Raw genomic sequence first — 17,333 nt, forward strand, 5'->3', positions numbered from 1 at the left:
GATTCTAAAAATTAAATAACATTCTCAGCTCAGGGATGCTGCTGGAAATGTGAATTTCCCTCCGGGGATGAAAAAAGTATCTATCTATCGATCTATCTATCTATCTATCTTAAACATTATCCGCTAGCAAAATTTTTAATCAATATTACATTTCTATAGCATGTTTTAAGTGTAATTTTTAATCAAGTATAGATGAGCTAAACAAAAATTTAACTCCATTAGCAGATCATTGTGTTGCTTTTATTATTTGCTTTAACCCAAATAACAAAGCAAAACACACGAATATATGCGATAAAACGTCGTATTTAATTCGTTCGCCATTCCTGTTACATCAGACAAGCTGTGAGAGAGCACATAGGGATGAGTACGATACAAATGCTACAGAAACGAGACAACAAATACAACTGTTTGGTGATCAAAACATCAACACCCAAAAACCTTTGTAAAAAAAGTGCATTCATGATTTTTTCATAGGAAACGGCATTTTCTTCTTCCTTCATCTTCAAGATAGAAAATTAATCAAAAGCAGATCAGACCCTCCTTTGCACAATCATAGTTTTAGACTGCAGCTTTCCAAGCCAGCTTGATACTTTTTGGGAGTAATTTGACAGCACTGAGCATATTTTCCATTGCTGTACATCCAGCACATCCTTTAATCAGCAATGCAGGCCCGAAAACAAACAACTAGCTGCATTATTTGCAAGCAAGGGAAAGTGTGATGTTTTATTTCATTGGTCAGTCTGTAAAGTAAAAACCGACGTAGGTTTGGCTTTACTAAATCAAAAAATAAAACTTCTTGGGTGATGACCTCAGTTTTTTCCCCAGTTTTTTACTTCTAAATCCCATTGGTGTGCCCAAAAAGTATCATGTGATGTTAATCTTGTCCAGGAATACGTTTTATATATTCAAATCCTCTGTCAGTTTTCTTTCATTGTTTTTTCCCCTGGCTGCACTGCGCCAAGATGTGTGCTTTCATATTCAAGCATTAAACCAATCACGATTCAGACATTATTTGTGGCCAGGGTCAGAAATTTACCTGGTGGCCTTCACAATCAGCTTTGCAGGCCAGAGGCATTAAATATGTGACTAAATAGCTGTTGGTTTAGCCAACCTGATTCTGACTTAGGGAGCCAGCGCCTGCTAGCAGCCCTTGGGAAACCTCACCAAGTCACCATTTATGATTGGCTACGGGGCTTTAACAGAAGAATCAAAACGAAAATGTGGGGAATAGAATCCCTATGTCCACTGCTTCGGTCTAACAGTCTTTTCCAGCCCTTAATCAAATACAAACATATATATGACCAGACAGGCTCGACTTTCACCATTAGCTACAATGGCGATAGAACATAACTTTCTTGATGAAACTGAAATGCACGGAGAATATTGTACTTGAAATTTTTTGAAAGCTTTTTTGTATGGAAACAGAACATACTGAAAGAAATTAGCCTCGACTTGAGTTCTATGGGACCATTTGAAACACTTTGAATTATTATGCATAATGATGAAAAGTACCAACACCAAAAGAAACTTCTAAACAAAGATTACCTGATAGTATATGATATAATGACATGATACAAACTTGGACAGTAAAATGCCCTAACAAACTGGTGGTGTGGTTCAGTTAGTAGCTTGATGCTAAGCTTACAATTTTAGCGCGTCACTAAAGCGTTATAGTGTATTTATAAGGAGGAGAGCAGGGGTGGCTGTGGGTATTGAAGATAAAGCTGTGAAAAAATTCTTCTTGCTTGGGATCGCGGCAGAGTCAGTGATGGTGGTGCCTCAAACTCAGTTGACATGGGGACATTTGGAAAAACTGCTGTTTTCCCTTTATCCCCATTATCTTGAACATCTTTTATAAGCCTTTACAGGATCCTTCACATTCTGTTCGAAAGAGAAAATGAAAACAAGTCTGTCAAAAATGAGGTCGGACAAGGATTGCATCATCAAAAGTTACCTTTTCAGGTCGTGATAAGGTGCATCCCATGGTAATAATAATGATAAAAAAACAAAATGTTTACATTTAGCAAACCAAATTTCAACTCCAAAAACATCTGAAGTTAGTGTCAATCCAAGAATCCAATTTGCCGTTCCATTTAAAGGAACTATTAACAGGAATATTTGTGCGATTCTCTAATTGTGGACGGAGGGACGGACAGACAGACAGACGGACAGGTAGACACATTTATATGACAAGCCAACTAGATAAAACATCATCAGTGAAAAAACAAAGTGAATGGTAAATACTATTTGAAAAAAAATGTAGCTTTTAACTAAGTTGTTCATGTGATTGGTCAAGAAAACATTGCTTTAAGTGTACATACAAAATGAGGTGGATAGAAAAGCATTCTGTATCAAAAATAGTCACCTCCACAACACCGACTCGACTCTGTTGATGATGTCAGCCAGATCGAAGGGCAGTGGCATATCCCGTTCGTCGGCACCCCAGAAGGGACGGTCCACCGGTGCCTCCTCAGGGGGCAACGTCTGGGCTAGGGCAGAGCGGCACCTGAAGCGACAGGATGCAGGAAAACAAACGCGCTAGTTAAACAAAACATGTTTACTTTTGTGACTCGTGGCACTTGTTAAACGTGTAACATTGATGTGGAAAACAGATACTGGATGATAAGTCCATACAGGGTTGCAATTTTACAAGACAAAGATAATTTTGAGTGCGGGAGAGGACACGTTTTAGGTTAAGTAAATATCAGTTTTTAAAGTATTTAAATATGATGTTAGTTTTGGGCATAGTAAAAGAGAGAACATTGTTGACGTAAAAAAACACAATGCCAGTTTTAGGTATAGTAGAAGGCCACTACTAAATGGTTTGTTCATTTTGAGTATGGGCAGAGTTTAGTTCTCTGCAGAGAAACAACGATCGCTCTTGGGCTAAGAAGAGACTTTTCAACATAAAAAGTGATGCCAAATTTGGGGGGCATAGAAAAACACGACTTTAGTATGTAAAAAAAGAAGGTTTGTTATTGCCATAGTTTTTAACATGGACGACAACAACCAAAAAATAGGCTGGTTTTGGTACTGGAAGAGTACAACTTTAGCTTTCGGCATGGAAAAACATGCTTGTGTTTGACATAGAAGAAGACAACGTTAGTTTTTGTTTAAGAAGAAGTCCAGACTTTTTTGGCTTTATTGGACATAGAACCCACTTAATTCTAGCATGAAACCACATCACTCTTTTTCGGCAAAGCCACCTTTTTTCAGGATAGGCGACTCATGTTATGAATATTCAAGGAGTTTCAAATGTAAAAGAATATGGTAGTTTATTTTTTGTATAGCAATACTGGTAGGCATACCTGTCAACCTCCACGGCTCCATACCCGTACAGACTGTCGTAATTTCCAGTACAAAATACAAAATAATCGTACACCATATTTTTTTTTCGGAATAATGCATGATGGGAAATCCCCAGGCCGCAAACTTTGCATCAAACCGCTCGCTTCGTTATCAACGAAAAAAACAATAGCAAGACAGATGCTTCCGGGGCGAACTCCTTTGACTTGATTGATTTGCCGTTTTGTGATAGTCGGTGTATACCGGATGGTACCCATCATTGACAAATTTGCGTTTTTCCGTACAGATTTCATTGTATGTCGTACTAGTCTTAAAATGCATAAAAAACATACTTTGTATGGCAAAACCGTACAGGTTGACAGGTATGGGTAAGAGAGCCACTTCCAATTTTGGCCAAGAAGAGGCAACTGTTTTATGCATAAAAGGTGCTGCTATATTTTTGCATGGCAGAATATCAATTTTGGGCATAAATGAAGACGATGTGTTTTGATGACAGAAAAAAAAGTGAAGATAAAAGGAGATGTTTTGTTATTGGCATAAAGAACAACTGGGATAGTTTTCCACCTCAAAAGATGAAGTTTCCTGCAAGAAAAATAGTCTAGTTTTGGGAGTGGAAAAATACATCGTTAGTTTTTGGCATAGAAAAGGCAATGCTAGTTTCCGTTATGAGAGAAGGCTACTACTTTTTGGTGTTTTTTTAAGGTGATGCTAAAGTTTAGCGAGAAAGAACAACACTCCTTTTCAGCAAAGGCATCTTATTTGGGATAGATTTGCAGTGTTGAAAAAAATTGTTTTGGATGTGTACAAAAGATGGTTTGTTTGTTAATTTTTATTATAGCCAGTTTTAAGTCCAGTTTTCAGCAAGGAAAGACACTACATTTTTTTGATTTATTTGTGCATAAAAAGTTTTCGCATAGTGTAATTGCATACATTTTTAACAGAAAACATTTTTTGCTTTAAGTGTACATACAAAATTAAGTTCAAAAAGGAGATGGCTTAAATTAAAAAAGGAGATGGCTTGGTATCTGCATTAAGGACAACTGTGCTAGGTTTCTGCATTAATGATGACACAAGTTTCCTGCTTGAAAAAAAGTTGGGAGTTGAAGGATACTTAGTTTTGGGCGTCGAAAAATAAGCCTGTTTTTTTCATAGAAGAAGGCCACTACTTTTTGGCTGTTTTTAAACATAGCGCTGCTAAATTTTAGTGGAAAGACCATCGCTGCTTTTCGACAAAGCCATCTTTTTTAAGGGTAAATGACTGAGGTTCTCAGGGTTGAAAAAAAGTTCTGTATGTAAAAGCGGTTTACTCAACGATCGTCTTTGGCTTAGAAGAGGCGACCGTTTTCAAAAGTGAAGCACATTTTCGGCATGGCTGAAAAGGAACAATTTTCAATAAACACATTCTTTGGTCATAAATAAAGACAACAGGTTTTCATAGGAGAAAAAACACGAATTTCAAATCTAAGAGGACATGGTTTGTTATTGGCATAAAGGTTGACTGTGCTAGCTTTCCGCATTGAAGTTTACACAAGCTTCCTGCTTTGTGAATGGAAGAAAACGATTATTTTTTTGCCATTGAAAAGAACACTTTTGTTTTGGTATGAAATAATACAATGCTAGATTTCACACTATGAGTGGAAAACATAGCGGTCATAGAGGATGACTTTTGGATGTAAAAAAAAAAATCTTTAATTTGGCATAAATGACAATTTATCTTACGCATTAAAGAAGACAGTGCAGATTTTTGATATAGAAGATTATAATAGTTTCCTGTGTGGGGCATAAAATGATGCACCTGAGTGGAGAATATACACTCACATTGTACATACTATTTGAAATATTGATGACTGTACTCAGCTGTTCTTGTGGTGAGTCAGCAAAGTATCTCTCATGTAACCACCCTGAGACACCATTGCAACGGAAACACGTCTGTTTGACGGATAATGGCGGGTTAAGTCTAAATGTGACAGGGTTTGACGGCCCCGGCGGACCCAGGTCACATCTTTTGTCAGAGCAATGTAAATATTTACTGTGCGGCTTGCAGCTTGTCATTGTAAATCTACTCCCTTCCCACCAACCCCTCATTCCGGCCACATCTTGGCAGATGAGATGGACCTTTAACCCGAAGGTGCACAGGGAGAGGAACAGAGCAGCGTGTCTATGTCAATCGTGTTACTTGCGATATGGTTCGACACGACCTCCTCAGAATGCAGGAAGTATTTTTTTCCGCATGGTCAAAATGGCCGCGTATATATATATATATATATATATATATATATATATATATATATATATATATATATATATATATACACACATATGTATGGAGTCATTTTTCAACTCAATATTAGTACACCATTTTGAACGATGTAGAGACTATATATATATATATATATATATATATATATATATATATATATATATATATATATATATATATATATATATATATATATATATATACTGGACTGTCTCAGAAAATTAGAATATTGTGATAAAGTTCTTTATTTTCTGTAATGCAATTAAAAAAACAAAAATGTCATACATTCTGGATTCATTACACATCAACTGAACTATTTCAAGCCTTTTATTATTTGAATATTGCTGATTTTGGCTTTCAGCTGAAAAAAACTCAAAAATCCTATCTCAAAATATTAGAATACTTCCTCAGACCAAGTAAAAAAAATAATTTAATAACAGCAAAACTAAATCAAACATTTGAAAATGTCCATTGATGCACTCAGTACTTGGTTGGGAATCCTTTTGCACGGATTACTGCATCAATCCGGCGTGGCATGGAGGCAATCAGCCTGTGGCATTGCTGAGGTGTTATTGATGCCCAGGATGCTTCGATAGCGGCCTTCAGTTCATTTGCATTTGTAGGTCTGGTGTCTTTCATCTTCTTCTTAACTATACCCCACAAATTCTCGATGGGGTTCAGGTCAGGGGAATTAGCAGGCCAATCAAGGACAGTGATGCCATGGTCAGTGCACCAGTTACTGGTGGTTTTGGCACTGTGGGCAGGTGCCAGATCATGCTGGAAAATGAAATCCTCATCTCCATAGAGCTTTTCAGCAGATGGAAGCATGTAGTGCTCTAAAATCTCTTGGTACACAGTTGCATTTACTCTGGACTTGATGAAACACAGTGGACCAACACCAGCAGCTGACATGGCTCCCCAAACCATTGCTGACTGTGGGAACTTCACACTGGATTTCAAGCAACTTGGATTTTGCTCTTCTCCAGCCTTTCTCCAGACTCTGGCGCCTTGACTTCCAAATGAAATGCAAAACTTGCTTTCGTCTGAAAAGAGGACTTTGGACCACTCTGCAACTGTCCAGTGCTTCTTCTCCATAGCCCAAGTCAGACGCTTCTTCCGTTGTCTTGAGTTCAGAAGTGGCTTGACCATGGGAATACGGCTATTGTAGCCCATTTCCCGGACACGTCTGTGAACTGTGGCTTTTGATACCTGGACTCCAGCTTCAGCCCACTGTCTTTGAAGCTCCCTCAAATTCTGGAAGCGGCTCTTCTTCACAATTTTGTTAAGGCTGCGGTCATCTCTCTTGGTTGTGCAGCGTTTCCTGCCACATTTTTCCCTTCCAACAGACTTTTTGTGGATATGCTTTGAAACTGCACTCTGTGAACAGCCTGCTCTTTGAGAAATTTCTTTTTGTGTCTTACCCTCCTGATGGAGGGTATCAATGATGGTCCTCTGGACAGCAGTCAGATCAGCAGTGATTTAGTTTACTGAACCAAGCTGAGTGTTTTTAAGGCTCAGGAAACCCTCGCAAGGTGTTTCGAGTTAATTAGATGATTCAGGTGATTAGTTGAATAGCCTACTTGTATACTTTTTCATGATATTCTAATATTTTGAGATAGGATTTTTGAGTTTTCTTAAGCTGTAAGCCAAATTCAGCAATATTAAAATAATAAAAGGCTTGAAATAGTTCAGTTGAAGTGTAATGAATCCAGAATGTATGACATTTTTGTTTTTTTAATTGCATTACAGAAAATAAAGAACTTTATCACAATATTCTAATTTTCTGAGACAGTCCAGTATATGTATATATCAGTGTTCTCGTTTGCCCGTGTCCCTGGACGCATTATTTTTGCTGGGGACGCATCGTGTCAAATCAACGTGCGCAACTTTTTTGACACGAAATTGTCATTATCATTTTCTAACAAAGATTTACCGCACTCCAAACTTTTGTGAGGCAGATCCACCATTGTTGTTTTGGTCTCGCGGTTCGAGTTTTCGTCTGCACGCCGATCTCCAGTTCGAGTTGTGTAGTGAAAGTCCGTTTCTTTTTAGAGAACCGGCTTTTTCGGCTCAACTCATTAAAGAGAGTCGGCTCTCAAACGGCTCACTTGCTTTGATGCATTATATTATGAATGATTATGTTGTATAAAGAAGTTAAGAAAAAAAGGAAGTATAAAAGGAGAAAATGAAAAAAGACAGGTTTGTGGTCATCCCTTTTAATCAGTATATTACCAACAATAATTTAATACAGAAAATGAATTAATAATTTCAATAAGAAAATGTATTATTCTACTTAATTATATTTGCATGTATGTTTTCCTTCTACAGTGAACGTCCAAGCGACTTCATTGTTGAACTATTTTTTATAATAAACCTGATTCATGTCGAGCAACTCAGTGTCTCACTACAAAATGATCATTAACAATGTATATGATATAAGGAAAGACATGTATAATATAACATGTTGAACTACATAAATGAACATGTTTGAAAAAAAGAAAGTTTTTTTTTCTATTTTGTAAGGGAAAATACGACAGTTTGTAACGGCATGGAGCAGACGGAATTTTGGGGACCCATAGATCTCTGTTGGGACCCATAGATTTTTGAGCATGCGAGTCCCCGGGACCCATCACTTTTCAGAGGTAAAATGAACATATATCCGGGGCAGCACGGCGGCGCAGTGGTTAGTGTGTGTGCGGCACAGTTCTAAGGTCTTGGGAACCTCCTGTGTGGGTTCAAATCCATCTTCCGGACTTCCTGTGCGGAGCTTGTATGTTCTCCCCGTGCTTGCGTAGGTTTCCTCCGGGCACTCCGGTTTCCTCCCACATTCCAAAGACATGCATTTCAGGTGGATTGGCCGGTCCAAATTGTCCCTAGGTGTAAATGAGCGAGCGAGTTGTCTGTCCTTGTGTGCACTGCGATTGGCTGGCAACCAGTTCAGGGTGTCCCCTGCCCACTGCCTGATGACTGCTGGGATGGGCTCTAGCACCCCCGCGACCCTACTAAGGATAAGCGGTGCAGCTAATGAGATGAGATGAGATTAGATATATATATATACAGTGCATCCGGAAAATATTCACAGCGCTTCACTTTTTCCACATTTTGTTATGTTACAGCCTCATTCCAAATTGTATTAATTTAATCTCTTATCTCAAAATTCTACACAAAATACTCCATTATGACAATATGAAAAAGTTTTTTATTTACTTTTTTTGAATTTATTAAAAATAGAAAACTAAGAAATCACATTTACATAAGTATTCACAGCCTTTGCCATGAAGCTCAAAATTAAGCTCTGGTGCATACTTTTTCCACTGATCATCCTTGAGATCTTTCTACAGCTTAATTGGAGTCCACCTGCAGTAAATTCAGTTGATTGGACATGATTTGGAAAGGCACACACCTGTCTAGAAAAGGTCCCACAGTTGAGTGTGCATGTCAGAGCACAAACACCAAGCATGAAGTCAAAATAACTATCTGTAGACCTGCGAGACAGGATTGTCTTGAGGCACAAATCTGAGGAAGGATACAGAAAAATTTCTGCTGCTTTGAAGGTCCCAATGAGCACAGTGGCCTCCATTATTCGTAAATGGAAGACATTTGGAACCACCAGGACTCTTCCTAGAGCTGGCCGGCCTTCTAAACTGAGCGATCGGGGAAGAAGGGCCTTAGTCAGGGAGGTGACCAAGAACCCGACGGTCACTCTGTCAGAGCTCCAGCGTTCCTCTGTGGAGAGAGGACAGCCTTCCAGAAGGACAACGATCTCTGCAGCAATCCACCAATCAGGCATGTATGGTAGAGTGGCCAGACGAAAGCCACTCCTTAGTAAAAGGAACATGGAAGCCCGTCTGGAATTTGCCAAAAAGCACCCGAATGACTCTCAGACCATAAGAAACAAAATTCTCTGGTCTGATGAGACAAAGATTGAACTCTTTGGTGTGAATGCCAGGCGCCATGTTTGGAGGAAACCAGGCACCGCTCATCACCAGGCCAATACCATCCCTACAGTGAAGCATGGTGGTGGCAGCATCATGCTGTGGGAATGTTTTTCAGCAGCAGGAACTGGCAGCCCCATTGCGTTAATACTTTGTAGCGCCACCTTTTACTGCGATTACAGCTGCAAGTCGCTTGGGGTATGTCTGTATCAGTTTTGCACATCGAGAAACTGATATTTTTGCCCATTCCTCCTTGCAAAACAGCTCAAGCTCAGTGAGGTTGGATGGAAAGCGTTTGTGAACAGCACTTTTCAGTTCTTTCTACAGATTCTCAATTGGATTGAGGTCTGGACTTTGACTTGGCCATTCTAAAACCTTGATATGTTTTTGGCAAGCCATTCCAATGTAGCTTTTGCTTTATGTTTTGGATCATTGATATCGGATATATAGTTTATATATATATATATATATATATATATATATATATATTGGTTAATTGCCATACACATATACTTGTTGAAGGCTGACATACACAAAAAAGAGGTTTGTGGGAGTAGAATTGAGGTATTCTGGCTGTGTTATAGATTAGGTGAGGGGACATCTGCTTGCCACAATTTGTGGCTATATATTTTCACGTGAGCCACTTAGGCTGGGAGCAAGCGCAACATTAAGCGCTGCATTTTTTTTGGTGCGGTTAGCGCACAACCGGCATTAATGTAGCCCCGCTCTAATATATCTCATGCGCCCTGGATCCAGGCCTGATAATAGCATCTGTTAACACGCGCTAAGTACCATTATGTAGCACATCACTTCATAAATAATACGATTAGCCGACCTTGGGGCTTTGCAGCTTGCCTTGTGTTTAAACGTTCTCATCATTTATTTAGGGCATGAATTAAAGGAAGCGCTACTTCAGGAAAAAAATAATAATAAAACGAAAAAGATGAAAGAAGAAGGCAGTTCGTGGTGTTGGTATATAGTGAGAAGTGTAATGTTAAATATGCGGCGCTGACATGTTCTGCTAACAAGCGTCAAGTCACGATAGGGTAATGAGAGAAAATGTCAGTGATTTCGACCTGGTTGAGAATTGTCAAATTAGAAATGAACTCTAACTGATGTATGTGGTTTAAAAGTGAGGCAATTAGACAAACATCCAGAAGGGGATCGAGTCCGAAAAGAAAACGTAGAAAGCTAGCAGGGTGAATTTCATTTCTGAGATGTTTACGTGCAGGATTTGTACTGTTTTTGTTACATTTTAAACCGAGGCCTATAATTTAGTAAAACAATAGATATTTTTTTTATAAATTATTATTCATATTGTGCGCAATGTGATTTAACAGGACTACCAAAAAAAAAGTGTTTTATTTTCTTTTTAGCCAGCTTTTTTTCTTATTCCTCTTTTCTTTATTTTCATCTCATGAGCTGTACCGCTTATCCTTATTAGGGTCGCAGGGGGGCTGGAGCCCATCGCAGCCATCTCCGGGCAGTGGGCAGGGGACACCCTGAACTGGGTGCCAGCCAATTGCAGGGCACACGTGGACAGACAACTCACTCGCTCAGTCACACCTAGGGACAATTTGGACCGGCCAATTCACCTGAAATGCATGTCTTTGGAATGTGTCCCTTGCCCGCATGTAATCATAGTGTGTGTGGGTGCTGAGATCAGCGACCAAAGTCTGAGATGCAAAAAAGTGATGGATGTGGGGCCAGGCACAGGCTTTCGCTTGGACTCATCAGCCCCTCGCAACCTGCTCTTTTGTTACACGTCCAGTCCCATTTCAAAAATCACTAGAAAATACCCATTTGTCTCATGTTTCACACATTATATTGTTGCTAGGGAGAAATGATGAGAAGAATGGGAAAAGAAAGAAATATAAGATATTGTACATTATTGTATATATAGTCAAACAAACAATGTGATCGTTTTTAAATGAATTAACAAATAATTTTAAAATGATGTAAGATACGATCATGTGTTACTATGACTGATAGAAGAAGCATGCATTTATTTTAGGGAAGGGTCTCTTATAAGCCTTTGGCTTCAACCTGTCATTCCTTTTTTCTTTTCAGGTGATCTGTTCATTTTGTGATTTGATGTTTTTTGCAACGTGATTGAAAAAAAATAAATAAACAAGAAATACAAATACAAAGTTAGTATGCTAGTAGTGCTCTTGTTCGGTCGCCTGGTTCCAATGGAATAATCAAAGTTGGATACAGACTATCCCATTTACTGCCCAGTCAACGAAGACTGGCAATTAAATCAATCATTTCGATTTGCCCTGAGAACTTCTAGCTGGGCCAAGTTTGTGTTTAAATGGTATGCATACGTGAAAGCGATCCAATGTTCTATTGTCTGTATTCCGCTCAGACATTCCCAAACTCCACCCCATACCCCAAACAGCAATTGAACGGCGGCCTGGGTGGTGTGCTCTGAAGGCTTCGTGAATAGGGCTAAGGTGCTCAAACTAACCACTTTAGTTAAAGTGAGTGTTAATTATGGACAGGCAAAGCAGTCAATAAAAGGTTAATGCAAAAGTCAAAGGAAAAATTCCTTTAAGCATTGCATCATTCCACCATCTCCAAGACCACTGGCTACCTTGCAGGTCTCCTAATCAATACGTTTTACTGTAATGCCCTGCGCATCGATTTTCACCCTTTGTTGGCCCCACCTTCTCACTGGCTTCTACAGTGCGGTATTACTTCGTTAAAAGAGAAGGGAACAGATAAAGAGAGAGAAACAAGTGAATCAAATCATTAATCTCTGTTTGGCTATGTTGCAACACACTTGCTTTTTTTTCTCCACGTGGAGAAACTGCACGGTGGTCTTCCGTGACCAAGACCTGCTTAATCCCTGCCTGCTGCGTAATTGTGTAGATGAGTACTCGAGTGGGGGAATCGACTATACATTAAATGGCCCTCGGCTCTTAACGGGATGGGAATCCACCTAATAGACAACATCAGTGCTTCTGTCTGGCGTAATTACACTGATAAACGCATAATTTTGTCAGGCCAAGTGCAAAAGAATCCCGTGGCACTCTGAAGAATGGCTTCATGAGGTTGTTAGTAATCTCGTGGGATCAGGACAAAGCAGACTCAAAGGACAGAGGTGGAGAGCTTTTCAGAATGATCTTCACGACATGATCTTCAACTCTTACGAGAGCAGTTTACAGCTAAGTGTAAAGCAGCCTGGATGAACAACAGCACCTACAAATCCGAGACCATGGTTCTCAACAAAAAAAAACGGGTTGCATACACGCTTCGAGTCGGTATCAGATTCTGCCTCAATTGGAGCAGTTCAAGTATCTCCGGGTCTTGTTCATCAGTGGGGGCAATATGGATAAGGTGCAGGTCATTCTGAGGTTGTGCAGACTCTGCACTGACTCAATTTTTTAATCGTCTTTATTCTGGGAACTAATTGGATTATAAAACTTCATGGATAGCGTAAAACTTAATCCAAGGCAAGATCTCGACATGATCTTAGTTCAGGGGTTTTTGGGTCATGGGGAAACTTTGTCAACTTACAAGTGGAAGTCCAATGTTCTTTCATTTAACCTTTGATGATTACAATTTGATGATTGGGACAATACAAATAATAAGAATAAACACTTTTATGGTCCCTTGAATCTAAGTCATAACTATCTTTACAATGCATCATTCTCTCATAAATAGACAAAGGCATATAACTACGACTAATCTATTATACACCTGTATCATCAAAACTTATTCTTACAGTGGCAATAATAAGTGTACATTTTAGTACCTGAGATCACCTGTTCCCTTGTGATACTCCTGGCAAGGAGTTCTGTGCAGGTGTGAGCGTTTACAGCCTTGGCAACCCCTCATGCTCCAATTGCTGAGAATGCAATCAGACGAGTTGCGAAAAAGCAGGCATGTTTCTCGTAAATCAAGCCGACCCTGAAGGTAAGGCGAGCAACCTGAGACCAGGCGGACAAAGAGTAAATTACCCAAGCGTATTTTTGTAACAGTTGGGAAAGCCGAGACGCGAGTGAACACGTGCTTCTGTCATGCTGGAGGAGGAGGGCAAATGGACAGGTAGCATTTAGCTGTCCGCAAATCTGTCAACAGCGCAGCAAAACGTTAGTGGAGTCAAGTAGAGGGCATGGTCCTAGTGAAATATTTGGAACAAAGCTTAAATTTTGAGATAAAATATATTTGTGCTGTCCACATCAGATGACGCTTCTTTTTTACATTTTTACAATGGCAGTGTTTCATTAATCATTAGCCAGGCATCCACTCAGCCAAGTTTTTATTTTCCAGAGTTACCAGTTGACATGATCAGGCAGCTAAGGCCAATTTGTCGATAATATTTCCAAAGATTTACAAAATCACCTTTCCATATGCTTTTCATCATTAGCTCATGATCATCAGTTGACTTCATCCGAGTCTGTGAATGACAGCAGACAGAACCTTACAGAGAGTCATCAACACAGTCCAGAAAACCATCTGCTGCTTTTTGCACAGTCTGGAAAACATCTCTATTAAGTTGGCTCTCATCATCACAGCATTATAAAGGACACCCTAACCCTGGCCACCACCTCCCTGACCAGATCCCCTCTGGCAAACGCAAACCGGTCTTTTAAACCAAAGTCTAACGAGACCGTTTCTTCCTCAGAGCCATCACCACCCTAAATAAGCACACAAGATGGTTAAAAAATTACACCAAAGTGTAATCAATGACTAAATTCTATTCTATTCAACCTTCGTATAAAGTTCACCCTTACTTTATCAACCAGCAAAACCTCATAAAGTCATCAATTTATGTTTACGTTAATTCATCTATGCCTCAACCAACGGACATCAATTACTCATGGCTGGAATTTAGAAACACCATTCCATTCACTTATCATCCTTAGATTCCATCTAGTAGGTAACTTGCATCACCATAAATCCATCCAGCCATCCACCTAACTATCCATCATAACTAGCAATAAACCGATGGATCAAACAACGGACTGAACAACTGACCTACCAAATGACCAACCTACCAACCGACCAAACGAAGGATCAACCAGCCGACCAACCAACCATCCAACCAACCTATTTACCATCTGGATACAGACCATTACTGGTCATGCTCCTGCATGGGCAGTGCCACATTCTAAGTGTTCACTAAGCATCAATCGCATGTAGTTGTGTCTGCAGACAGACTGCACAACTTTTACGATTGGAGGGAGGGAACCAGAATTGAAACGAGGATGGAGGGAAGGTGGTTGTTCTTCAAAGACATGACACATGTTCATTCGTCTTTTGATTACTTCTAAGGAGCCTGCTCTAATAAAACCAACATCTAATGCAATGCTTTCCCTTTAATCATTGCTAGTGCGCACCACGCAGAAACACTAGAATAGCGCGACCACTCAAGCACAGGCACGTGGACACCTCAAAGGTAGGTGTAGCCCAATTCAGAGAGCCTGTGAGGTCCTCCCCCCGACTTGCCAGGCCGCTCGTTAAACCACATGAAATAAATGAGGCTCGTTATTGGCATCGGACGGCATTGGGGAAGGCGGCGTTTTCATTGGGCTAGCCGGTGTGCGGGGCACTCTCAAGCTAGCTGGCGCCCACATGTAAGGATCCTTGTACCTGAGCAGTCTTTGATGTGGCCTGGCGTTTTGCCCCGTCTTACAGAGTGCTAATACACATGCCATTGCAAAAAACACACACAGCCAGCCAGGTTGCCTCTAAATAGCCTTCCATAATCGGTGACCATAAAACACAATTGCAGTCCGGAAGTGCAAAGGAGGTAAGTAACCTTCCCCCAAATGCAGCTACTGGTCTCCAAAAAGAAAAAGGAAAAACAGGTGGACAGCCATTAGGTGCTTAACAGCGTAACAAATTAGCAAACACTGTAGCCGGTTCTTGCTCTTCCTCAGGCTATTGGATGGAATGTGGCCTTCTCGTCAACACAGTGGCAACAATTTACGAGCAGACAAGTATTCCAACGTAATCAGGTTCCAATAAAAAAAAAAGGTTGGAGAAGAGCAAACAGATAAGCCGTCCTTGGCTCTTTTTCATTGTGTGGAGGGAGACATATCACCCCTTCGGGCGAATGTGTACTTATTTGTGTGACAAAACTAAGTGGTAGTGTTTTCTACACTCTAAAGTTCTGGCAGTTTTTGTCTAGACCTGTTGTTGTAAAATGATCATTTTAACCTCTTCCCTACCCCTACACACTGATGATGGATGGATGAGTTGGACAGCCACCGGCCCTTACCCACGTGATAAGGTGGGCACAATCCTGACCTGTCCTCAGGTGACAATGTCAGCGGGGTCAAACGGCCCGGCTAATTATACGTCTATTGTAGCTACAATTGCCAGGTAACAAGTAATCCTCGTCCCTGCAGGGGACCTGGTGTTAAGTGAGGAAGCCTTTTGTGTCAAGGTAGAAGCTTTTTAAATGTTTTGCGCTTCAAAAGCTACCGCCTTTGAGAAAAATGTGCGTTCAGCTGCCCCGCAAATACAAACTGACACAATTTAGTGCTTGTTGGAAACTAGCCGGCGGGTGAAACCTGAGAGATAACATAAGTATTTATAATTTTAAAAAGTCGATATATTTGACTGTGGCAAGCACGGCTCCTACCGTAAAATAACTAGCACAACTTTTTTTTTTTTTTTTACAATTGGAAGCCAGTGATGAATGATATAAATATATGCGTGGATAGCTGCAGGTTGTTGCAAAAGAAAAAATACTTAATGATATTAGCTGAGTCATGTGTTTTGATCAGACTGCAGTCACAAGTTTTAAACTGCTTAAAAATGACAAGGTCTCCAATAAAATATGTGGGCCATTTAAAAAAAATCTAAACCCTAAATTATTATCATTAATATTTTTGCAATTAAGCATTTTATTAGATATAATTTCTCTAAATACAATTAAAAAAACAATAAACAAATACATCTAGATTATTTCTTTGAAAATGTTAAGATAATACAATATAGGGGTTATCATTTCTGATTAGGGGTTAATTGGTTTAGGGTTAGCAGTTAGGGTTAGAGGTTTAGGGAATTATGGGTTTTAATTAGGGTAAATGTGTACCTTGGTTGAATATTAAATTAAACTTCTAATACTGATGTACTGAGGAAATGTGTCCATTATTTAAGAATAAAATCCAAACACATTGAGAAATTTAATGACTTAAGTTTTGTAATGACAACTGGCAATACACTTTTCTCAAAACTATGAATATTTCTCTTGCAGCCTCAGCATTATTTATTATTTTTATTATCATTCCATTTTTTATACGTTGTGATATATTGATTTTGGTTTATTTACATTCAGTGATGCGTTATAACATAAATTGACAACTCAAAAGGAGACACAGCTTTCAACAATTCACCTTGTTGTAAAGGAATGCAAGAAAAAAGCAAAGTAACTAAAAAGAAGAAAGGGAAAAGAATGGGAAGAAAATAAAAATGAAGGTGGAGGTGATGGAAAATAAGAAGAAAAAGAACAACCACAAAATTAAACGGGGTGGCTGATTGATACATTTCAATATACTAATAAAGATTGTTGTATCATTTGATTTTGGGAATTATTATAATTGGAATCTTATATATCGAACTAAATCCACACAAGTCCCAATCAAGCAAAATCCACAGCGCTTTACTTTTTCCACATTTTTGTTATGTTACAGCCTCATAACAAATTGTATTAATGTAATCTCTTATCTCAAAATTCTACACAAAATACTCCATTATGACAATGTGAAAATACAATTTGGAATGAGGCTGTAACATAACAAAATATGCAAAAAGTGAAGCGCTGTGAATACTTTCCGGATGCACTACATATACATATATATATATATATATAT

The 17,333-nt window shown here is 39.3% G+C and overlaps 1 protein-coding gene across 1 annotated transcript in view; it reads right to left on the reverse strand.

Annotated features, from left to right (window-relative positions):
- Positions 1–287: 287 nt before the first annotated feature.
- fto (FTO alpha-ketoglutarate dependent dioxygenase) overlaps positions 288–17,333 on the reverse strand; it is a 263,558-nt gene continuing 246,512 nt past the window's right edge. Inside the window, exons 11-12 of the mRNA XM_088333342.1 lie at positions 2,366–2,506; positions 288–1,881 (exon numbers count right to left, since the gene is read on the reverse strand). Coding sequence (XP_088189468.1) covers positions 1,875–1,881; positions 2,366–2,506 — 148 coding nt within the window. The 3' untranslated portion in view covers positions 288–1,874. The remainder of the gene's footprint in view (positions 1,882–2,365; positions 2,507–17,333) is intronic.

This window comes from Urocampus carinirostris, chromosome 4 (assembly GCF_059441175.1).
Source record: "Urocampus carinirostris isolate Australia breed hairy pipefish chromosome 4, RoL_Ucar_1.0, whole genome shotgun sequence".
In the NCBI taxonomy this organism is placed as follows: domain Eukaryota; kingdom Metazoa; phylum Chordata; class Actinopteri; order Syngnathiformes; family Syngnathidae; genus Urocampus; species Urocampus carinirostris.